The sequence below is a fragment of the Rhamphochromis sp. 'chilingali' genome, assembly GCF_963969265.1.
Source record: "Rhamphochromis sp. 'chilingali' genome assembly, chromosome: 11".
Classification (NCBI taxonomy): Eukaryota; Metazoa; Chordata; class Actinopteri; order Cichliformes; family Cichlidae; genus Rhamphochromis; species Rhamphochromis sp. 'chilingali'.
This window is the reverse complement of record NC_137938.1, coordinates 19,036,600-19,061,870: the sequence shown is the minus strand read 5'-3', so window position 1 is coordinate 19,061,870 and position 25,271 is coordinate 19,036,600. Positions and strand designations below refer to the sequence as shown.

General features: G+C 38.9%; 4 protein-coding genes across 4 annotated transcripts; all 4 read right to left on the bottom strand.

The window, feature by feature from the left end:
* Positions 1 to 3,409: 3,409 nt before the first annotated feature.
* LOC308406007 (formyl peptide receptor 2-like) lies at positions 3,410 to 4,884 on the bottom strand (the record flags this gene model as incomplete). Its single annotated transcript, XM_080896816.1, has 2 exons — positions 3,410 to 4,482; positions 4,875 to 4,884. 2 exons carry the CDS (start codon positions 4,882 to 4,884, stop codon positions 3,410 to 3,412), a joined length of 1,083 nt encoding a protein of 360 aa, XP_080752942.1.
* A 2,539-nt stretch (positions 4,885 to 7,423) lies between these two features.
* Positions 7,424 to 9,124, bottom strand: LOC308406006 (C3a anaphylatoxin chemotactic receptor-like; the record flags this gene model as incomplete). The annotated part of the gene is made up of 2 exons (XM_080896815.1): positions 7,424 to 8,472; positions 9,115 to 9,124. 2 exons carry the CDS (start codon positions 9,122 to 9,124, stop codon positions 7,424 to 7,426), a joined length of 1,059 nt encoding a protein of 352 aa, XP_080752941.1.
* Positions 9,125 to 20,996: 11,872 nt separating this feature from the next.
* Positions 20,997 to 21,995, bottom strand: LOC308406005 (C3a anaphylatoxin chemotactic receptor-like; the record flags this gene model as incomplete). The annotated part of the gene is made up of 1 exon (XM_080896814.1): positions 20,997 to 21,995. One exon carries the CDS (start codon positions 21,993 to 21,995, stop codon positions 20,997 to 20,999), a length of 999 nt encoding a protein of 332 aa, XP_080752940.1.
* A 948-nt stretch (positions 21,996 to 22,943) lies between these two features.
* Positions 22,944 to 24,783, bottom strand: LOC308405859 (chymotrypsin-like protease CTRL-1; the record flags this gene model as incomplete). The annotated part of the gene is made up of 7 exons (XM_080896628.1): positions 22,944 to 23,105; positions 23,301 to 23,431; positions 23,632 to 23,812; positions 23,912 to 23,993; positions 24,074 to 24,153; positions 24,280 to 24,383; positions 24,648 to 24,783. The coding sequence occupies 7 exons, from the start codon at positions 24,781 to 24,783 to the stop codon at positions 22,944 to 22,946; spliced, it is 876 nt and encodes a 291-aa protein (XP_080752754.1).
* Between the last annotated feature and the right edge of the window lie 488 nt (positions 24,784 to 25,271).

Here is a 25,271-nt window from a genome sequence, read left to right as displayed (position 1 = left end):
ATCTCATCTTGTAATGTACGCTGATGATTCCACCATGTTTTATTCAGCCAGTAGCCACTCTGAATTGACAAGCGTATTACAACTAGATTTACTGAATGTGTTTGATTGGATAAGTAAAAACAACATGATTATAAATGTGACTAAATCCAAATCCATGTTAATAGGAAGTAGAGCACGTTTAATCAACAGTCCACAACTAAATCTTTCCATAGCTGGATCGGCATTAGAACAGGTCACCCAGATTAAATTACTTGGTGTTACCATAAACCACCACCTTTCATGGTCTCAGCACATCAATTCTGTTATTAAGAAAATGGGACAGGGCATAGCTATAGCTAGGAAATGCTCCTTTTATATTACTTCTTCAGTTATGAAAGATGTCATTAACGCATTAGTATTATCTCATCTAGAGTACTGCTCAATCATCTGGTCTGCAGCTAATAAGACAGATCTGAATAGACTTCAGTTAGTCCAAAATAGGGCGGCCAGATTAGTGTTAAGGTGTTCATACTATACAAGTATTGACAAAATGCATGATAAACTTTCTTGGCTTTCTGTACAAGCTAAATTATACTATGGCTTACTTGTATTTTTAAAGAAAACAATACTGTTAAACACACCACACTTTTTTTGTGCTCAGTTGCAGTATCCAGATGAAATTCATAATCATGCCACACGATTCTCAACCAACCACAATTTAGTAATTCCTCGTGTTAAAAGTAACTTTTTGAAAAACTCTGTTATATTCAGAGCATCGTTTCAGTGGAATAAGTTGCCTGAGGCAATAAGAGAATTGGCTTCAATTCATAATTTTAAAAATCACCTAAAAGCCTATTTAGGCAGTTTTTAATGTATTTGTAAAAATTGTAGAGGGTAATATCACTTGTAATGGAAATTGTGTATTTTGTTTGAGTGTTTTGTTTTGTTTTTCTGCTTTTATATAATTTTTAATATTCACATGTTTACATTTCAGTATTGTAAAACTTTACTGTAGATCTAATTGTTGTAACATTTTATTTGGAGATATTTGATGGCTTGGGCCCCAGGAAGACTAGCAACCACTGTTGTGGAAGCTAATGGGGTTCCTTATAAATAAACAAATAAACAAAACATTTTATAGTATAATTCATATAACATCTCAAACATTATGAACACTAAAGATTGAATTCTTAGAATGATTCAGAAATAAACAGTAAACAATAAAAAGTTCAATTTGAGTTCTTCTTGTTTGATGCAATAAAAAAAATTAAGCAGCAGGAATAAAACTTTAAAAAAAATGTTAGAATGTCGATGAAGTATTAATTTGAGAAAGTATTTATCTAGTTAAGTTTTTAAATTTTACCTGCCCTGGTCTCATAACTTCTTTCCTGTTATTTTGGTATCTCGTTGTTCAGCTCCTCTACTCTCCGTGTCACGGCTCGGGGCAGCGGCCGTGTGAAGAGTGGAAAGGAGGACTCAAACGCAGCGCTTCCTTAGATGTGAAGGTGATTTATTGACAATACTGAACATAAAGTGGAGATGGCAAACAGAACTAAGGACGAACTAAACTGGGAGAAACTACACAAAGGGAGTGGCAAACCTGAACATGAAGGGAGAACAGCAGGGAGAGCACGCAGGGGATTCACCGGGTATGAACACAGACGACGCGACGAGGAGCAGAGGAAAACACACACTATAAGTACACAGAGAGACACTGGGAAATCACACACAGGTGGGGGGAAACAGCTGGACCTGATTAACCTGACGAGACAGGGGAACACTAACACCAGGGACCAATAGAGGGAGCACAAACCCAGAACCCAGTATCTAAAATCCCAAAACACAAACCATCCCAAAACAGCCCATGAATAATAAAGAGAATAATAACAAAAAAGAACACAAACACAAAGTCACTGAGTCATGGTCGCAGGACCATGACACTCCGCACCTTTTCTTCTCTCCTCTGTCCTGCTTATAAGAAGAATGTAATATAAACCGTATACTAAACAGGTTTTCTTTCAGTGGATGGGAGGAGCTGTTAATGAGGAAATTAAAATAGTAAACAAAAACATGCCCACCAATCAATAACAAGGCCGGAGCCATCATACCTATTACGGTATTTATTTTTTGCTTTGCAGTTCTACATCTATCCTTGTGTAAGAAGAATGTGTTTAGTAGCCATTTTTAAAAAAAATAATTCTTGACTTAATTTTATTTTTAGTCTCAGAACGAATAGTGAGGCAATACCATTTTGATTTTGCAACAACCACAAGTCCTAATTGAGAAGGGCACAGCTCATCCGTGCAATAACAAACCTATAATAAGCGGAGGCTATCTCTAGTTCTTTGACTGTATTTCATAGTTTAATAGCCTACAAAAATCTAATGTGTTAATCTGTTGGTTATAATTTTAAAGGATTATATATATATATATATATATATATATATATATATATATATATATATATATATATAAGGATTCCTTTTATTTTTCAATTTGCATAGTGTGTTCAATACTACACTGTGGCATAAAGTATACAGCCTTATAAATATCCAGTGAAATAAAAGAAGAGTATGCAGAGTGTAAGCCAGTTTTGTCATGCAGACAACATCAGCATGTTTTTATTAACAGGTTGATCAAAAAACCCTTAATGATCAATAAAAAGACACAGCTCTCGTGTAAGAGTATGATGCATATTGTTTAAACATGGTTAGAAACATACATACAAAAAAGTGAAAGTAATTTAAAATGAAATGTCATAATGGTATTTCAAATCATGGAAATTGACAGCATGAAAGAAAAAAAAAGAAACTCCCTGGAGTTTGTTTGATGGTTCTCTGGAGTTATGAAACACACTTCTCAGTCTGGAAATCTGATGGATAAGTCTGGGTTTGGTTGTTGCCAGGAGAATGGTAATTTTCTGACTGCATTGTGCCAAGTGAAAGGAACTGTAATGAATATTTAATCCTCCCAAATTTTTTGAAACAATTTGGGGATGGCCCCTGCCTGTTCCAATATGACTGTGCAAGAATGCACAAAGCACTGTGTCCATAAAAACATGGATGAACGGGTTTGGTGTTGAAGAACTGGACTGGCCTGCACAGGTTCCTGACCTCAATAGAACATCTTTGCGATGAATTAGAGTCGAGACTGCGAGTCAGGCCTTCTCATCCAACATCGCTGTCTAATCTCACAAGTGGTCTTCTGGAAGAATGGTAAACACATTCCTAAACATCTCAATGAGTTGAAGGGTGGGCTGACATCATCTTAAACACTATACATTAGAATGAGATTTCATTCAAGTTCATATACATGTGAAGGGAGACAAGCAAACACTTTTGGAAATATTGTGTATGTCTGTGCATGAGCGTAAATTTGTAAAACAAAAAACAATGATTCATTTCAAAATTCATTGTCTGGTGGGGCACTCTTATTCAGTTCTAGGAATCCCCTCAGTGATGATTACTGTGCTTTCTGGGATGTTTTCATAAATGGCTGGGTCGATCCGATCTAAAGTGGCAGCAGTGTCTGATTTTTGGGAAGCTTTTGAAAAGGTTGATGACATGGAGCGGGTGGACAGAAATAACAAATGGTCTTCTGCCAGTGCACTCTCGAGTACAAAACAAATGGACTGTCGAAATTTCTTCTGGAATTCTTCACACATGAAAACATAAAGGATGGGGTTCAAGCAGCTGTTCAGAAAAGCCAGACTCACAGTCAGAGGACCATACATTATAACAATCCCCTGGAGCTCTAACTTCAATTCTATGAAATTGAAAATGTGGAAAGGCAACCAACAGATGAAGAATGCAAAAATGATGGAGAAAATGACCCGGCGAGATCTGCGTCTCCTTGTTCTCGGCATGCGCATTGCACGGATACCAATGGACACATAAGAGATCATTATTATCAGGAATGGGATCACAAAGCCCATAACAAAGCGAAAAATGCAGAGAGTCAATTTGTGTTCTTTGATTGTTGCAGAATAACCACAGGAACTTTCCCCTCCGTTCCCCACTGATGCAGTGCGAAAAGTGGCATAAGGAGTGCTGAAGACGCCAGCGATCACCCAGATCCCAGCTGATATAAGCTGAGCTTTGCTGACTGTGCGTTTGTTGTGTGCCCACACCACCACACAGATACACGAACAACGATCCAAACTCATGGCTGTCAGAGTAAAGATGCTGACAAACATGTTGACTACACTCACAAAGGTGTTGAGCTTGCACATGAATGTTCCAAAAGGCCATCGGTGACTCTGAGAGAGAGAAATGATCGAGAAAATAAGGAAGGCCGTGAAGAGGAAGTCAGCTATGGCCAGGTTGAGAAACCAAACCGAGTCGACTGTTTTCTGCATTTTGAATCCCGCCATATAGATAACAAGGCCATTGCCCAGAGTTCCAGCTATAAATATCACACAGTAGATGACAATGGAGGCTGTTTGTATGTGTGTGAAAGCTGCATCTTGTTCAGGTGACTGAGTTGCATTGAAAGTGATGTTATCTGAAAGCAAAAAAGAAAATGTTTTATTAAACAAATCATGTTTCCACAATATATTATATGAACAGATAAAATAAGAGGATTTCATTACATTTGTTGCCAAATTATACAAATTAAGTAATTTTTAATTAACAAAATACAGCTATGCATTTTCATAGTTGGCTCCAACACATGTTCTATGCAATACTAGCTTCTACTTTTGTGATGCACATACAGAATTCTGTGTGCAAGTTGATATTTGCATTTATCTAACTCAGTTTCTTTTGTGATTAATAACATAATTAATAACAGGTATGAGTGCTCATTTTGAACAGTTTAACAAGAACTCAAATAACCTTTCACATATTGCTGCTTAAAGAGAAATAGTAATATATGTCTAGACTAAATTAACTTACCCGTCCCCATGCTCTTTTTAGCTGAGAGAGTCTGCCGTGGTTGTAAGTTGATCTCTATCAGTTGCTGCTTCTACTTGCTCTCTGTCTTTGATTTCTCCTCCCTCTCAGTTTCTGCAGCTGCAGATGAATCAGTACGCAAATACAGAAATGAGCAGATAACAAAACAGTAATTTCTCAGAACACACTAATGCAACAACATTTGCCTGAACTGAATGAACATTTTTGTGATGACAAGTCTTAATAGAGTATTATTTTATAGCTAACTATTGTACCCTTCTTGCATATTTTGCTGTAGAGAGTCCCATTTGTGGTTACCTACATTGTGCTTCTGCTACACAAAAAGTCACTTGACTTATCAGATGGACATGAAAGACACACATATACTAATAGTTTTAGAGATCATTTAAAAATCGTTCATAGATTTACCAATTAACATTATAGTGTATGTTTGGTATGTTGTTAACAAGTGTCAATACAAACAGTAAAATTCAGTTAAAAAATGATGCTGTTGAGTTCAGTCTTATATTTATTGTCAAGGCTGAGTGGCCGGTGTATGGATTGGACCCTAACGCACACAGTCGTGTGATGTGAAGGCCCTGAGTAAATGTGGTTATCCCAGCTGGACTTTTGTCAAAGCTGGGAAGGCGCCAAAAGAAAGCTGCTACAGGCCAGTGGACACTCTTTCAAGGATGAGGATGTACTCATCCTGGACAGGGAGGAACGCTGGTTTGACTTATCTAATTACTGTGTCAGAAAAGTAACTTAATTACTAAATAAGTAATTTAACTAAATACTTCTTAAAATCCCTATAAACCTTGAGCGGGCAAACAATAGAAATTAAACTCTTTAAATAATAAATACTTTTTTTTTAAAGACGGAGACTCTACAGTACGCAGCGGTAGCATCTCTTCCACAATGTAGACTGCAATAATTTTTTTAAGATCACCTTCAGACGCTTTCTGTGCTGCTGAAATAAAATCAGGTTTTGCCTGCTTAGCAGGAGTTGTCCATGGATGATGAACAAGGATCACTCAGAAGTGTTCGTCTATGCTCTCGTGTCAGGCGCTTCAGCAGATTACTCATGCTATTAACAGCAGCCGATAGTTTTTTCTCCCTAGGACATAGCTTACATATTACTGTAATATTCTTGTCTGCTTGTTTCAGAAAAGTGAAGAGACGGGAATATTTCTATTTCAAAAAACAGCCACTCGCTTCAGCCGAATCCTACATCTTCTGCTTTAGAATACGACTATGCAGCAAAGTGGCGCGAAATGACGTGCAGCTGCACTACAGCGATGTTAAAGTGGCAGAGTTTACGTCTACATTTAGAAGACAAATGATTGAAATTAAATGATTTCAGCGAGTTTAATTATTTTACAATGTAACACAAGTACATTGTAAGTAACTGTAATTAAAATACCTAAAAATGAACAGTAATTAGTTACTCTACTTTTTCAGTGGAAAAGTAATTTAATTACAGTAACTCGTTACTTAGTAACGCATTACACCCAACACTGCTCATGGCCTTTGATCGGTGGGTTTTGGTCAGTGGTTGTTGATCAATGGTCATGAGAATCTGCATAATTAAGATTAAGAAACTGACCTCCCAGCCCACTGTTCCTTCAGTGGGCAGGTTTCAGTCATTATGCAAATATACTGTTTAAAAGATTGGGGAAAACTGCAGCCAGCTGAGACTGAAGAAGACAATGGGATGAGTGACGAAACATTTCTCCCACTGAAAACGCTACGTCCAGATTAACAGAATCAGACTCAGAATCAGACTTCATCAGAATGTTTTTATTCTTTTATTTTATATACAAGTGTAACAAAATCATAATGCTCTATTAAAGTTCAGTGTCTTCTGACATCATTATGAATTCTGATCATAAAGAAAAAACTGGTTGATGAGCAGGAGTATTAAAAGCTTACTTAGAAACATATATAACTTTTCTCAAAGGAAATTTAATGATGGCAATCCAATTTCTATGAACAATATAAAGTTCAAAAAAAGAAACAAAAACAACCCCCTCTCCAAAGAAAGAAAAAAAAAAACGCTTCATGTAATACTTCATGTCATCCTTCTCTCACCCCAACCGGTCGCAGCAGATGGCCGCCCCTCCCTGAGCCTGGTTCTGCCGGAGGTTTCTTCCTGTTAAAAGGGAGTTTTTCCTTCCCACTGTTGCCAAAGTGCTTGCTCATAGGGGGTCATATGATTGTTGGGTTTTTCTCTGTATCTATGAAGCGCCTTGAGGCGACTTTTGTTGTGATTTGGCGCTATATAAATAAAATTGAATTGAATTAATCCTTTGTTTTAATCACGAACTCAATAGCTATAACTCCAAGCTGCAGCACAATAACATGGGTTTTCAGTTACTCTGACTCTTTCTTGCTTGTCTAATAATATGACAAGACAAAAACACGTGCTTTGTGTTTCTGTGCATGAATGTACTTTATGTTATAATCTGATGTGAAAGTTTTGGATTAAAAATCAATGAATTCCTTTTTACATTGCCTTTTGTTACACTGGATTTTGTTGCTGTGTGTTGATTTTACTCGGAGACCGGAATCTCCTCAGTGATGATCACGTTGCTTACTGGGATGTTTTCATAAATGGCTGGGTCAATTATTTTTAAAGTTGCAGCAGGATCAAATTTTTGAGACATTTTTGAAATGGTTGATGACGTACAGTGACTGGACACATGGTCCTCTGCCAGAGCACTCTCAAGTACAAAACATATGGACTGCCGAAGCTTCTTCGTGAATTCTTCACACATGAAAACATAGAGGATGGGGTTCAGGCAGCTGTTCAGAAAAGCCAGACTCAAAGTCAGAGGACCCATGATTCTAACAATGTTCCAGAGGTCTGGGTTATTCACAGCCTTTAATTCTATAAAGTTAAAAACATGGAAGGGTAACCAGCAGATGAAGAATGCAAAAATGATGGAGAAAATGATTCTGCGAGATCTCCTTCTCCTTGTTCTCTGCATGCGCATTGCACGGATCCCTATGGCCACATAAGAGATGACTATTACCAGGAATGGGATCACAAAGCCCATAACAAAGCGAAAAATGTGGAGACTCCATTTTTGTTCATGTGTCATAGAATAACCACAGTAATATGTCCCATTATCTCCTAACACGGTGCGAAAAGTGGCATAAGGAGTGCTGCAGATCGCAGCAGTCACCCAGATACCAGCACATATGAGCCGAGCTTTGCAGACTGTGCGTTTGTTCTGTGCCCACACCACCACCCAGATGGACAGACAACGATCCAAATTTATAGCTGTCAGAGTAAAGATGCTGGCAAACATGTTGACTAAAGTGACAAAGTTGTTGAGCTTGCACACGAATTGTCCAAAAGGCCACTGGTGACTCTGAGAGAGAGAAATGATCGAGAAAATCAGGAAGGCCGTGAAGAGGAAGTCAGCTATGGCCAGGTTGAGAAACCAAATTGAGTTGACTGTTTTCTGCATTTTGAAGCCCGTCATGTAGATAACCAGGGCGTTGCCCAGAGTTCCAACTATAAATATCACACAGTAGATGAGAATGGAGGCTGTTTGTATGTGTGTGGAAGCTGCTTCCAGCCCAGATGACTGACCTGTTGCGAAACAAAAAAACATGAAAGCAATGCATCACAGACATTAGTTGAAACTTATAAAAACGCTTCTTTACTTAAGTGTACATGGCTATGTAATTGTTATGGTTGTATGTTATAGTGCTTGATTCTAACACATATTCTGTGCAACACTAGCTTCTAGTATAGTATCCAGAATATGTGACATACATACTTCTTTTATCATAAAAAAATCACATAAAATATCAGAAAAACAAGATAAAAAAAGAAACAAAACAACAAAAAAGGTTTGATTGTGTTAGCAGGTTAAAAACATATATATATATATATATATACATATATATATATATATATATATATATATATATATATATATATATATATATATATATATACAATTTTCAAGTGCATATAATTCTATATTACAGTGCTTTGGCCTGGCACATGGGCTACAGTAGTTGCTCAAGATAGTACCACATTATGTGAAGTACTCACAGAATTCCTTGTGCAATTTCACATATTTATTTATTAATTTCTTAATTTCTGTTGTGATCAGAACTAATAACAAGCAGGCATACTCATATTAATCATTTTAGCAAGAAATCCTAATGACATTCACTTAATGCAATTTAAAAGAATTGCTCATAGATGTTTAAATTGTCTTACCTGTCCCCATGGTTCTTTAGCTGAGAGAGTCTGTCTTTACTCCAAGTGGATTTTATCTTCTTTTTGCTTGCTGTCTGTCTTTGCTTAACCCTCCCTCTCAGATTATGCAGCTATAAATGAGGCAGTATGCACATGCAGAAAAGAGTTGGGAAAAGAAAACAGGAACACTCTAGAACATGCTAATTCAGCAAAAACGGCTGCCTGCGAGTGCGCTGTTGGAGAAACGGAGCCAGGCAGACAGAGGAGAACTGAAGTTCGACCAGGTACCAAAGCAAATCATTCGTACTGTACAAATAATGTAAATATGACGGTGTATCACAAAAGATCGATATCAAACTGATCACTTGACCCATATTACGTTACTTGCTCTTCAAGTGAATTAACAAATGGCGAAATGAAAAGCCGAACAACAACAATGCTGTTTCTCTGGTAGTATTTTATATATTATGCTTTGTATGTTGTTCAGTATATTTCTATGCAAAACGAGGAATTTCAATACACAGCAGTATATTCACAGTTGAAACCAGATATTTACATACACTTTATGGAAAACACAAGAACATTTTTTTTTACTGTACAACATGAGTAAACTTGTTTTGTTTTGGTTAAATAAATATTGAAATATCTTTTGAATGAGTTAATTGTCAGAATAAAGAGAGACAGAGCTGTCTATTTTTTTATCACTTTCATCAAATTTAGGAGTACATATACACTAAATTTATTGTTAATTAATAAGAAACTCCAGACGATTCCATTCTGAGCTGAAGAAGCTTCTGATAGGTTAGTAGAGTCCATGTGAGTAAATTGGTGGCACAGCTGTGGATGCTGTGGGATAAAAAGGGGGTGTTTTTTTTGTTATTTTAGTATCGGCATTATTAGTACATCAGAATCATATAACCAGCTTTGCATTAAACATTTATTGAAGCTTTTGACATTACATTTGTCATGATCTGGCTGTGTGGAGGCAGAAGAGGACCCAAACGCAAAACTCACGGAGACAAAAAGCTGAACTCAAAATCACCGCTTTATTGCAGGCTTCACAAAGAAACAGAACTAAACTGGGAATGCTAACAGAAAACCGAGGGAACACAGAAAGACACACAGGTCCGGGGAGGAGACATTGACAACGGGCCAGGATCATGACAACATTAACATTTGTATTACAATGATTGTTATAACCTCAGGTTAATCTTCTATTTACAGGTGGCAGAATAATCATATGATCTTTCATTGCAGGTGTAACCATGATCATCTCATACATATTGCAATTTGTTGCTCATTATAGAGTTGTGCTCAAGTTAATAAGGGTTAAAAGCTACAGTCAGCGCGATGTCTGGCTGATCTATGGAGGGCAAGGCTGGACTGGGACAAAAAATCGGCCCGGGCATTTTGACTAGAGACCGGCCCACCAGGATAAAGATTGAAAATGTGACGTCATTCAGGGATAAAACCGCAAAGGATTCTGGGAACTTGTGGCAAGAGGTACTAGCGCACGCAGGCTTTCAATTGAACTCAGTTACACAGCGATAAAAAGAAACCCAAAAAATGGCAAGAAACTGTTGTATTATTAACTGCAATAGTCGGTCGCATGACAGCCACGGGAAGCCGACGGGTAAAGAGATCGTTTTTTTTTTTTATCGGATTATGTCGTTGAAGTGAAATTTTTTAAGCCAGTAAGAGCCGACGGATGGTCTGGATATACCAAATATAACATCTCAGAACACTCCAGCTCACATGTTAGTCTGCTCCAAGCATTCCCACAAAGGTCAGAGTTTTGTAGTAGTTAATACGTCATTTTTCTTAACATAATTGGTGATATAGGTTACAAGCAAGTCTGGCGCTGAACAGAAATTGTCGCGCTATGCTCCTTTATTTATTGTGCATAAATAGTGAATTGTCCTGACACAATATTGCGTTTCGCTTCTGTTATTATGGTACATTGACAAAAAATATACTTTTATTCACAGGATAAAACAGTTGTTTTGTATCACTAATTGTCCATTGCGATTACAACATACAATATTATTGTCACTGCTACATTTCTGTAATGCTACTGTAACCGGTTTCTGCTTCATCCCGCTGCAACAGTTCGGCCCAAACAGACTCCTCGACTCTGCGTTGTGTAGTGTTTTTAAAAAGACAAGGAGTCTCTGATCGATCGTTGCCACTTTATTTCCTGAATGGAAACAACGGTGCACAGGCTCGCCATACACCACTCCGCACAGCACACTCTCGTATGGCTACGGCAGACTGGCAGCGATTACTGCAGCAATATTACAATTTCTAATATACAATAAAATAACAGCAAGAACAAATGATGTACCTGAATGGAAACAACGGTGTATTATCAGTGCACAGGCTCGCCACACACCACTCCGCACAGCACACTACGGCAGAACATCTCATTAGCATTCCGCTTTAGCATACAGTTTCACACATTAATAAACAAATGAAAAGTACATAAAACTGGTGTTGGACATGTGTCCACTAAGCACTTATTACACTCGGTGCTCGTCAGCTAATCAAACATGTTTTATGTGTCTGTACTACTTAGCTATATTGTGTGCGGAACAATACAACTCACCTCTCGTATGGCTACGGCAGACTGGCAGCGATTACTGCAGCCAGCCACACCGAGAGGGGGGGGGGCGCTGTTTCCCCATTACACTGATATTTGTGGCAAGTGGAATAATACCACATAAACACTGTTACACTACCAGAAATTATTTCCACTACTAATTAATTACCGTTGAGCTCAAAGGTCCTATTAATAAACTGTTAATGAATGTGTATTTATGAAGACGATTTGTGAGACTGGTAAACTTATGATACGTACAATAGTCTTTCGTTCTACATGGTGCATTTCAAGGTCCTGTACCCATCCGTCGGTAAACTGTACCTGGGCTTGTTGCAGTGACCTGAAGTTACTAAACTTCATGAGTGTATGCACTCACTCCAAGAAGCGTATAATTATAAATCTGAGCGTGGTGAAAGTTGGGCAGCACGCTGACGTCTTTTGTCCACTCTTTCACTCCTTTGATTTTTTCCTCGTATCTTTTCTTTGTCTTTTCGTCGAGTCTGTCTTTGTACGGACCGGCATTGTTCTCCTTTTGTTTTGTACATTCCTTTTTTGTGCGGCAAAGAAAAAAAAAAGAAGGTATTGGAACCGGAGAATGAACGTTTTGCGGTGCTGCAAATGTTTGCATTTGATGCGGTCCTTGGATTGTTTTGCCACGAGTTCCCGCATGCAATGCGCGAAAATCACGTGATTGTTAAACAAGGGGGCGGGTGCATCCAGCCTCCTCGGCTGTAATTGGTCCAGCCCAGAGTCGATCATGACCAATTGGCCAATCCAACACCTTTCATTATATATACCCTTCCTAAAAAAAAAAAAAAAAAAAAATAATCCATCGGCCCATAAAAACAAAAAATCGCCAGCGGCCCACCGGGCAAATGCCCGGTATGCCCGATGGCCAGTCCAGCTATGATGGAGGGGAGAGGCTTCGAGCATGGAAGGCCACACGCGCTTACACAACACTGATATCATGTTATTCTTTGTGATCTTATATTCAGTTATATCTTTTGTTATGTTTTACGTAGTGGCAGTTGATTAAACAATATTACATACTTGATTCAGAGCATTACACACTGATCACCTTAACAAACCTGGAAATCCTTGTAGCTGCAATGTTGTGTCTCCATAGGGGACGGTTGGCTCCAGGAGATAAGTGGGAGTCAGTGCCTGTCCTCGGGATGGAGAGAATGTTCCTTTGCTGTGTCAAATAACTGTCAACATTGATTGTATTGTACCTGTCTTACGCATGAGGGGGCGTTCTAATACCCTGATTTCATAAAACTATTGTGATGTGGTTTTTGAGGTGAGATCTGATGCTGTCTGCGTACGGTGTCCATCTCCCACGCGTGTGATCATTAAAATCATCGTTTGACTCAACCCGGCCGGACCAGTGTTGTTATTTTGGTTTTTCCTCTTGTATTCATCCCCAATATTTGAATCCGTAACAATGCATATAAGGCAAAACACAGAGCCTGTTTCTTTGAAATGGGAAAATCAAGAGATGTCAACCAAAACACCAGGAAAAGAATCGTGGAGCTCCATAAGTGTGGCTCAATTTTGAATACAATTTGGTGCCATTTACAATTAAGAAATACAGATAGTTTCTCTCTTTACTCTTAAAGTTAACAAATATGTTTTTATATTTATCAATCTAAAAAAAATAAACATTTAGTCTGATTTGATATTACAATTAAAAAAGTGTATCTGTTTTTATCTGAAGAGTTTGTAAATATCTGGTTTCAACTGTAGATTTGATGATTGTCAGCACAAAGAGGGAGAGAGAGGAACAGAGATGGAACAAGAGCAGGTGAGACACACGTTAGTCAAATGGTTGTTTACCAAAAGTATCACCGTATCATAGGTCCTCATGTATCTCGTACCTAGTGTTCCTTTTTAGGTTTGTTATTTTTCAAGTTATATATTTATTAAGTTATGCAGGCTTGTTTGCACAACAAGGCTAAATAATTATATAAACTTTTCTCAATCTAAATAGTGCACTTTGGTAGAATTAAAAAATAAGTGTAGTGCAGGTCTCTGATGATTTTTAGTGCTACTATCATCTAGTTCTGATTCTGGTTCTGTCTTGGTTAAGTCCTCAGCAGTCCTGATTTTGAACTGTTGTAGTCCTGTTTTAATTCTGGATCAGTTCTGGGTCTGGTTGAATTGGGGTTTAGTCCTCGTGTCTTGATACAGCCCCGACTTTGTTCTACCTCGCTGCTTAATTAAAAAACTAGTTTAACGTGTCCTGCATATGTGATATATATTTTTTTCCTATATGAAGTCATTCTTTTTTGAACAAAACTCAAAACATAGCCAATTAATCTTTCAGTCATTTCTACACCCCCCCCCCAAAAAAAAAAAAAAAAAATCCCACATGCATACTACCCTTTAGGGCTAAGCCCCGGGTGTTTCAAATGTCTGGCTCCGCCTCTGCTTGAAGACCTGACCTGAGTATTTCAGAAACTACTGCAGAAACTGCTGCATATTCTACAGTAATTTTCCCACACAGCCATCTTTAGGATTTACAGAGAATCATCTGAAAAAAACGTAACGTGAGTTTTCATTATGTGGTTCGGAATCACCAAGATGGAGATGGATAACGTTCCCAGCAGCACGTTTACTCTCTGCACCTCAACAACATAAAAAACAGTTCCTGTGTAAAGCCTTCATGATAATCCTCTGGCCACTCAGAAGCCAAAAAGCTTTGCCAGGTCTGATGAGCCTCAGTCTCTGTTATAGGATCAGAATTTGGTGTAAATATTATGACAGAATGGATCCACCCATTTTTTTGCACACTTAAATACACTAAGTACCAACCGAGCATTGTTTACATTCTACAGACTACTGGGCCCTGTTTCAGGAAGCCGGTTTAGTGGAAAAACTGAGTAAGTATACCCTGAGTTAACGAAAACTCTGGGTTTTCGGTTTCACAAAGCGAGTTCAGCTGCAGCCTGAGTGAGTCACTATGACGACACACTCCGTGAAGCTAACCTGCCCCCTAGCAGGTTTACTACAACTAACCCTGACTGTCTCCGCCCCTTTGTCGGAAACCTGACAGTAGGAAGTGTCGGACATGGCGTGCCACTTCCTTGAAGAGCCAGTAGATCGTGAAGCCCAAATTCTCCGCAGAGCTCTCCGCCGGGAGAGAGTGATCAGAGCGCGTTTGGACATTTTATCATTTCCTGATGATTTTCTGTGCGAACGTTACCGTTTCTCAGCACAATCTATAAGTTATTTGGATAACATCCTCAGGCCATATATTACGCATGTGACACATCGCGGACATGCTCTCAGTTCATTGCATATTATTTGTATTGCACTTCGGTTTCTTGCAAACGGGAGCTTTCTGTATAATATTGGTGACGCTGAGCACGTTTCCAAGGCTACCGTCTGTCGGGCAGTCAGGAATGTTACAGTTGCACTGAAATGTCTCCTGTACTCGTCTGTGGTGTTCCCCGGTCACAGACCCACAAGACTTATCAAAGAGGGATGCCACAAAATTGCAGGTATCAGGATGACCAAAACTTAATGTATGATGTGGTGATACTTGGACTACTACTTAAATTGCACATTTATTTTCAGGGTTCCCAGGCGTGATTGGCTGTACAGATGGCACTCACATTCCAATCATTGCTCCTTCAGTAAATGAAGGAGACTATGTGAACAGGAAGTCTTTCCACAGCATTAATGTACAGGTACATAGTTCCCTGTAGCATGTCAAACTAACAAATTATTTCATTATAGTAATGGATGCTAATTTGTGTTCTCTGCACTGTGAAGATCATATGTGATGCTGCCAACATTATCACAAATGTGGAAGCCAAGTGGCCAGGCTCTGTCCATGACTCACAAATATTCCGTGAATGTACACTGAGCACAAAATTTGGACATGGTGAGTTGAGAATACTTTAAAATATATAAAGACCAATTGCTTCAGGGACATTTGAACTGAAGTGTATCCTTCTGTCTTAGGAGAGTTCACTGGCTACTTGCTTGGTGATAGGGGGTATCCATGTTTACCCTATTTGCTTACCCCTTACCCTGACCCTGAACCGGGCCCACAGCAGCGATATAATCTGGCTAATTGCAGGACAAGAGCCAGAATTGAAATGACTATCGGAATGCTTAAGGCCCGGTTCCAGTGCCTGCAAAGACTCAGGGTCACCCCAGAAAGGGCATGTGACATTATTGTGGCATGTGTGATTCTTCACAACATTGCCACAATTAGAGGAGAACACTGTCCTTCTGAACCAAACATCAGCAGTGATCCAAACCATGAACATCCTGACCCTCCCACGGACATACAAGATGGGAGCGCAGTCAGAGACACCATATGTCACAATCATTTCCTTTGACCCATCACCTCAACATGTTGAAAGAAGAATAAACAGATTTTTTGTTCAACTGGCTTTATTGGTCGCCTGTATTTCCTGTACACAAAGTATTAAAAGATGTAAACCTCATAAAGCGTCTCTGTTGCTTCCTCCTCTGTAACAGCTGTCAATGTTTCTTCATTATTTTCCTGTAGTAAAGAAATAAACAACATTGCTGTTCTACTGTAAACTCATATAATCTGTGGAGTATTACTCACAACTGCATGTTGGTCTGGCTCAACAGGAGGCTGCACCAGATGCAGTACACCACCACCATCAACTGATAGAATATGAGGTTTATACAGGTCACTTATAACTTACAAGGGACCAAATGGCAATTAACAAACATACCAAGCACCTTACACTTCATTGTCATTATGCTCTCAAAGACAACCAAGGCTGAGGGAAGGCAAAATCAGTCGGAAAATAACTTCACTACAAAATAATTCATTATGGTAAAGAGTTTATCAAATGAATGTGTCGCACTGCAAAGGTGACTGTGAAGAAAGGATGTATGCACATCATGTATTATTTTGAATTTACCCCCTATGTAGGCACTTGTGTCTTGCGGGGTTATTGACTCAGAGGATGTCCCCGCAGAGATGCCTTCGGCCACAGGGCGCCCACTGTTTTGGCTGAGGGCCAACTGCTCAGCCTCTGTGAGTGGTGGTGGTGGAGGACCCCCACCTGTTTTTCGGGCCTCCGCTTTTTTTCTGTTGGCTATAACGGGCCACATTTGAGCATACAGAGTAAGCAAATATGTACTTGTAATGTGCTCAGATAATTTCAATAAGTGCTTACAGAAAGAAAATTAATGTAGCCTCTAACTGCAATTGATTTACATGGGACAAACAGACCAAGCACTATGGCTCATAATACAATTACACCTTACCTGTTTGGACTATATTTTTATATTTCATTTTTACTTGCTGCCAGGCACGTTTGGGGCCTGTTGGGTTGCACCTGCGCTCACATCACATCACAAAATAAAATGTATAAAATAACAAATAAAATAACATATGATAAAATAACGTGTTAAATGGGTGGAAATCCCTAGATCAATGTTTATATTAACACTCATGCATTGACTCTGTCGGCTATGTTTTGCCATGCATGCTCCCTTTCTTTTGCAGCTGTGGCTGTGTTACTTTTTTCCGCGGAATTTGCATGTTATCGGCATATGCTGCCATCAGAATTTCGGCCTCAAGCGCTGTGAAATACATTGACCGCGCCTTCTTTCCCTCCGTCTCCATGGTGACTCGCTTAATCTGTGCTCCGCTTATCAGGGCTTTATGTATCCTCGTCCGCGCGCTTCACTTGGGGTTAAAGCAACTCCGCGTTGACTGAACTAATTGTTATCAGCCTTTCTGAAACGGAATATTCCGAGTTGGACAGTTCGGGGTTACTCAACCGTGAGTGTCGTTTTTCACTCTGAGTTTTCCAAACCGGCTTCCTGAAACAGGGCCCTGGAGGATTGCTGTAGTTTCTTGAACTAGTTTAACATGAGTTCACTGTACTCAAATGGCCTCCACAGTCACTAGATCTCAACCTACGCCGACAGATTGGATGTGCAAGCATTATTAAAGGTCATAAAACCTGTCTTGGTGGATAGAAGGCTGTCACATTATATTGGTCAAATTAACGTGGGAGGTACTAAATGACTCATATGAAATATTTTATTTTCACAATAAGATTAATCTTTTATTTACAGATTTTTCCTGGAGATTCTTTAAAAGGCCCACAATTTCATTTTCTCAATAGTTAACACAAACTTCTCAAGATCATCTGTGCATGTCTGAGTACAAATCCAATCCAGAAAATGAGTGGGTGACAAAGAGGTAACAAATACTGAACTTACTGACCAGCTACAGATAGAGCCCAACAGGACAGCTCCAATACCACAGTTGCAAATGTGTCTGCATTCATTTTTAGTATTTGTGCTTTTCCTTGTTGTCTTTTGTCGTGGAATTTTGTAAATAAAGTCTGCAACACTGAAAGAGCTGTGATCAAACTGTCACGGACTGTAGTAGGACTCAGGCGCAGAGCAGAGCAGAGGTCAATGCAAGAAACAATGTTTATTTACAAAGTCACCAGGTACAGATATATAGAGTGAGGGAATAGCGGGGGTCCAGGGTCATAAAGGAAAGTCCGGGAAGGGAATCACGTTCACTCTTGCTCCTCTCTTCACAAAGGTTCACACGTCGGGTTGGTCACGGCTCCGGGAAAAGTGTGCACAGAAAAAGGTGGGTTACGCTAACGCAGAAATCACAGACAAACTTCACAGAGCTAGAGATGACAAAGCTGAGATTCACTAACGTGTCTCACACAATCATCCAGCGATGAGACTGTCTGCGTCCCGGCCTTAAGTGTCCAACCTGTAATTGGTGCCTGATGAGACACAGGTGTGTGCGCCGAGGGCGGGAGCCCGCAGTGAGCTCCGCCCTGGCGGGGAGGCAAGAGGAGAACGTACACAAAAACACATGTGGCCTTGTCGAGCCGGCCGGGCAGACACGGGGACCATGACACAAACTATTTATTACTGCGCAGGAGAATACACATACACACTCCCAAACATGACAGGTTCATAGTAATGAGCATTCTAACCTCGGGACAAGCATGTTTATAACATCCCACAAACTGTATATCGTTTCAGTTACAACAGTCTTTTGTCCAGCCTGGGCTGTTGCTGCACAAACAAGACTCCCACTATCCTTTCCCAGGCCACCACCTGGCGCTGGCCGTGCACTTCATCCTTCTGAGCAAAACAGTTAACAGATAACATAGTGAAACATTGTTAGGCCTAGCTAAGCAGTTTTCACAAGCTCATGCTGACACATACTTGCTTCATCTTAAGCAGGTTATACAAAAGTTTATACAGAAATCATACAGTGAAGATGTACCAAAAGCAGCATTAGAGCTTGTGAAGCTTCAGATACTTTAGACACAATAGCCTGCAGAGACCTGGCCTGATGAAGTAGCTCGCCAGAATCGCAATCACAAACAAAATTACATTTATCACCAAGGTTTTACCCAAATGAGGAATTTGTCTGCTTGTCATAGTGCGCCAGTGGTACAAAACTGAATACATGTCTCTCTCTCTCTCTCTCTCTCTCTCTCTCTATATATATATATATATATATATATGTATATATATATATATATATATATATATATATATATATATATATATATATATATATATATATATATATATATATATATATATATATATATATATATATATATATGTCATCAAATTCCTGTATCACTATTTCCTATAAAGACAAAGGCCCAGTCAGCATTTACTCACATTTGCACAGAAGCCTTCTATATGGTGTTGTTTTGTTTCCATGGCCACTGTGTCTATGGAGATGGTGTTTGCTTGGTATTGCAGTTCTGTGTGTCTCAGTGCATATTGAATCCTTAGCCAGATTCTAAGCAGTACCAAACATTACAGTGATTTGCTGTCATGTGATTGACTGGTTAGAAATTTGCCTTAACACGCAGTTTAACAGGCGTGCCCAATAAAGTGGCTGATGAGTCTAGGTTGTTGGCTTTCCAAAATCTAATTTTACTGACACTTCAGATCCTCCATGAATGCCACCCGTTAACTTGCTTATATAGAATTAAAGAAACATTAGACAAAGACAATTGCAGTCTTTGGCATTTCGAGTTTTTATATACACATGTTTCATTTCTAAACAGCTTGACAAAGGGAGTGATCACAGATGACCAGTTTTGGGACAATGTGTTCAAAAGGATGGGTTGTCAGGGTTGAGCTTGTAAGCCAACTCTGAATACACTGCTTGTCCTTCTTCTAACATTTTCACACTGGAGAATGGAAAACTGGGTGTGAATGTAGCATTTGTGGAATTGTTTTTCTTGAGCAATATTGGATTTATTGGAATTTTAACAATGACTGAGTTTAATGTGCTAAAGGGACAGATAAATATTGTATAATTTTACAGTTTTTGAATCTAATAATGTAAATCATACAGTCGCCATTGTAGGATTGTAGTTTTGCGTTTAGCGATATTGCAAAATGTTTTTCAGCAACATTGTGGTAAGAAAAAAATGTAACAATGTTTTTATTGCTACTGAGTTCCATTTTTAGTTTTAGCATGAATAGTGAAGCAGGTGTTGTTCTGATAATAAAAAAAACCACAAGAAAAAAGAAGCAAGCACAGCACATCTGTGCAGCAAGATAAGATAGATGCTGTTTAAATCTCAGGTTCATGTACCACACTTCATGGTTTAATAGCTTACAAATAATATTAATGTTGGTCATTTTTGGGACCTGTTTTCATCGTTGTTTTGTTTTAAAAGTGATGTTTTTGTGGTTTGTGGTGTACTTTGATTTACGCAATGTGTTCCATTTTGCAAATGCAAGAAGTATACAGCACCATGATATCCTGTAAGATAAAACAGCGGTTGCCAGGGCGCAAGTAAGGTTTGTCAGTCAAATGCACCCTTTTATCATGTTTTTCTTTACCAGACAAAAGAAAAATGCAAAAAACTCAATCACTGTTCAGTCACTTGTCACAGTTTTATAGATGTTGATAGTGATTTACATGGTTAAAGAAGCTGGAGCAATAAAATGTAGATATATATATACAAATATAAAAATGATGTAAAAATTTTGACATTCAAATGATAGAAATCCAAGACCTTCAAAACCACAGTATAGAAGTCTTATTTTCTTTTTAAAAAACTTGTGTTATATGTTACATTAATTGATTAATCAAGAACTTAATCCGACTGATTTGATTGGATTATGGTTTCATGCATAATTATATTGTGCCTTACCCCAACAGACTTATAGGACACCCATAATAATCAGAGCCAGGGTACCAACATTATACTGTATGTTTCAAAGAGATGAGATGAACGTCTTGCATTATTGATTTATTTCATCATCTATTGGTGAGATCTTATTAAGTGCTAAGTGTCTTTTCAGTGATGACTACTTTGCTTTCTGTGCAGGATTCAAAAGCAGCTGGGTTGAGCTTCTCTAAAGTCGTGGCAGCGTCTGACTTTCGGGAAATCCTTGAAAATGTTGATGACATGGAGTGAGTGAAGATAAATGACACGTGGTCCTCTGCCAGAGCACTCTCAAGTACAAAACATATGGACTGCCGAAGCTTCTTCGTGAATTCTTCACACATGAAAACATAGAGGATGGGGTTCAGGCAGCTGTTCAGAAAAGCCAGACTCACAGTCAGAGGACCCATGATTCTAACAATGGTCCAGAGGTCTGGGTTATTCACAGCCTTTAATTCTATAAAGTTAAAAACATGGAAGGGTAACCAGCAGATGAAGAATGCAAAAATGATGGAGAAAATGATTCTGCGAGATCTCCTTCTCCTTGTTCTCTGCATGCGCATTGCACGGATCCCTATGGCCACATAAGAGATGACTATTACCAGGAATGGGATCACAAAGCCCATAACAAAGCGAAAAATGTGGAGACTCCATTTTTGTTCATGTGTCATAGAATAACCACAGTAATATGTCCCATTATCTCCTAACACGGTGCGAAAAGTGGCATAAGGAGTGCTGCAGATCGCAGCAGTCACCCAGATACCAACACATATGAGCCGAGCTTTGCAGACTGTGCGTTTGTTCTGTGCCCACACCACCACCCAGATGGACAAACAACGATCCAAACTTATAGCTGTCAGAGTAAAGATGCTGGCAAACATGTTGACTAAACTCACAAAGTTGTTGAGCTTGCACACGAATTGTCCAAAAGGCCACTGGTGACTCTGAGAGAGAGAAATGACTGAGAATATCAGGAAGGCTGTGAAAAGGAAGTCAGCTATGGCCAAGTTAAGAAACCAAATTGAGTTTACAGTTTTCTTCATTTTGAATCCAGTCACGTAGATAACCAGAGCGTTGCCCAGAGTTCCAACTATAAATATCAAGCAGTACATGATAATGGCGGCTCTTTGTATGTATGTCGAAGCTGATTCCAGTGTAGATTGACCTGTGAAGTATTGTATTATTATTTTAACACATAATATAATATAATATAATATAATATAATATAATATAATATAATATAATATAATATAATATATACACGCACACACAAAATAAGTGCTTTGCAGATTTTATATATGTATATTAAAGTATTGGCACATGATCTATGCACCATATCACAAGATCATGCGTTTCAGTTTGTGTAACTTAACATGTGCACAGCTTTAACTAAATTTCTGTTTTAGTGAGAACTGACAACAGGCATGTAAGTATCTTACCAGTCCCCATGTTTCTTTTAGCTGAGAGATTCTGTCTTTACTGCCTCTTCTAGAAGTCTTTGATTACTCTTCCCTTTTAGTTTACGCGGTAGCAAATGAAGCAACGCACGCAGAAATGAGCTGATAGAAAACCAGCAACACCCCAGAATATGCTAATGCTGCAACACTTTTGTAATTATGCTTCAAAAGTGGGAGACGCCTTACATGTGTAATACTGTACAAGGTCTGTCTTGTTATAGTGTGTGGTTTCCAACATTTTAGTTCTGCTATGCAGTCTTTAGTAACCACTTTCACTATCCTACCCAATCACCCTCACTCTCTGGCTTATCAGATGGGCATGAAAAACAACAAACCAACAGTAGCTGTTTTAGAAATCTATTGTTCTGTTTGTCACAAATTCACCAAACATCAGTATTGTGGGATTTGCTAACATCAAATGTCAGTTGTAATAGTAATAACTAGTAAAATACTAGTGCGATTGTTATTCATTTACCGATAATATTGTAATCATTGATGGAAAGATGGGAAACTTGGTGTGCTCTTATTTATTTTGCTAGCAGTATATTAAAGGGAAGCCTACACATGTGTGTTTTGCTGATTTATTTATTTTTTTCTTAAGCTTCAGTTATTAGCAATTGTTTGGTCGACCCAGCTGCGCAGGTAGGACACACGAGAATACACAGCAGGGGTGTAGACATTGCAGTTAGAGGTTCCCCAGGACACAATACCAGTGAGGTACCATACACCACTGCTCTCACAGACCAGAGGGCCACCAGAGTCACCCTAAAGTAGACAAAGGGGATGTTTTTACTTTGTTGATATAAAAGAAAATATTATATTTTTATCATGCTCTTGATATTATTCAGCAGTGATGCATTTAATTTCTGCATTTTCTGAAAATTCTGAGCTACCCCCTAAAATTTGACCTTCTAAGAGTATTTCTGATCATTGTCATAATCATTTTGAAGTGGTTGTTACCTGACAGGAAGACACTCCAGAAGCACCAGCACAGATCATGGCATCAGTGATTCTGTTGTAACCCCAGTAGCTCTTGCACTGATCAGGGCTGATCAGAGGCAGGGCGGTCTGCTGGAGGAAGCGAGGGCTTGCTGAGAAAAACAAAAAAAAGGATAGGAATAAAAAGAATTAGTCTAATTGCAAACAAAGTCTTTCACATTTTTCTCCAGGAACTATGCAGCAGTGTATATTATTCATTTATTTATCTGCATTACCTTTTTGTAAACTAAGTTTTTTACACCAGTGTATTGTGAGATGATTATCTCAATTTACCCGTTGGAAAAAAACTCACATGTTACTCCAGTCCGGCCCCATCCAGTGGTGACACATTTGGTTCCAGAGGGGATGCTGCTGGTGGAGGACATCAGGCACACAGGTGACACACGGGAAGTATACTGTGCTGGGGAGGACAGCCTCAGAAGAGTGATGTCATTGTTAAAGTTCTGGGAGTTGTAGTAGGGGTGAGTGATGGCCTAGATGAAGAGGTGAGGATAAACCACACACAAATATAATACGATTCAGACAAGGGCTTTGATGAAGACAACTTTCATTTGTGTTGTATTATAGCTCACCCTAGAAATGTACATGACCTGAATTGGCTCGCTATTGTACTGCCGATCATGTTCTCCCAGGATCACACGGTGGCGTGATGGACTAAAAAAAAGAAATAAATCAGGTGGATGATCAAAGTGTTGGAAGACTTATTGTGTTGCTACAGCACTCAAGTGACTTACTTCACACCGCAGTGAGCAGCAGTGACAACCCAGTACTGGTTGATCAGTGAAGCTCCACAGAAGTGGAATCCAGTGCTATCCTGCAATAAAGAAAAAAAAATATCTGTAACAAACTTCTACATTTTAATTTAAAATGAAATAAGTTGTTGTAAATTGTGACTGTAGCAAAACCACATTGTTTGTGAGTAGTAAATAACTGAAACTACCTGAAGCGAAACCTGCCAAGGCCAGGAGCCAGACACAGCATTTTCCCCGTTCACAATCTTGTTGTATCCACTCACTTGGGGCTTGATAGCAGGCACTCCACACCCTGAGACCCAGTGACATAAAAAAAGCTCAAAGTTATTTGACAAAAAGTGTCAGAGTTAATTCTGTATGTATTTTTGTACTTGTCTTTTTTGGTGGTGCACAAAATGCTTAACTGTGTTTCCCATTTTCGCACACAGCTGACCAGTGTGTAAAGTGTTTACTTTTGTGCAGCTAGTCAAACAGCAAGAGTAAAATCCACAACTACCACCACAGATCTCAGAGTGTGGTAGCAAATTTCTTTGTCATGAAATCACAAATCACTCACCCAATGCAGAGGCCACAAGAGCAAAGCAACTGATGATCAAGAACATGTTTGTGTTTCGGTCGTGATTCCCGAGTTTCAGATATGGGGCACACTTGCTTTTATATGCACATCCAATACGCTTGACCCTGAACTGCATGTGTAGGTCTTCATGCCCCACCCACAATCCCCCCTTTCATGTGCCCACAGTATGGGAAAATGGCATCTGGTGATAAACTCAGTTTTTGCTGAATTCTAAATTCATTTTGCTAAAAGGCAAAAGCACCAAGTTGTCATGTAATAGACAGGAAAAACCTTTCATTGACCTTTGATCAAGATGTTCCAAGGTACATGCTCTTGCTTGCATCTTATCTTTCAAACTCACACATTTACAGTCAACATCTCACCTCTTTTTAACATCGACCTTCTTTCATTGTGGCAATATTTCCTGTAAATATTTCTTGTTAATAGGCAGGAAAAAGATACTGATCAGATCACATGTGGTTCGTTTACAGGAACCAGTTTTATCTGCACTTTTCTACAGCTGCAAGTTGAGTGTCTCTGTGCATACCTTAGTTTCACAAATGAGAAGATACACACGTTAAAGTTTTCAAATCAGAATTTTACTGTTGATATTTAATGATTTTT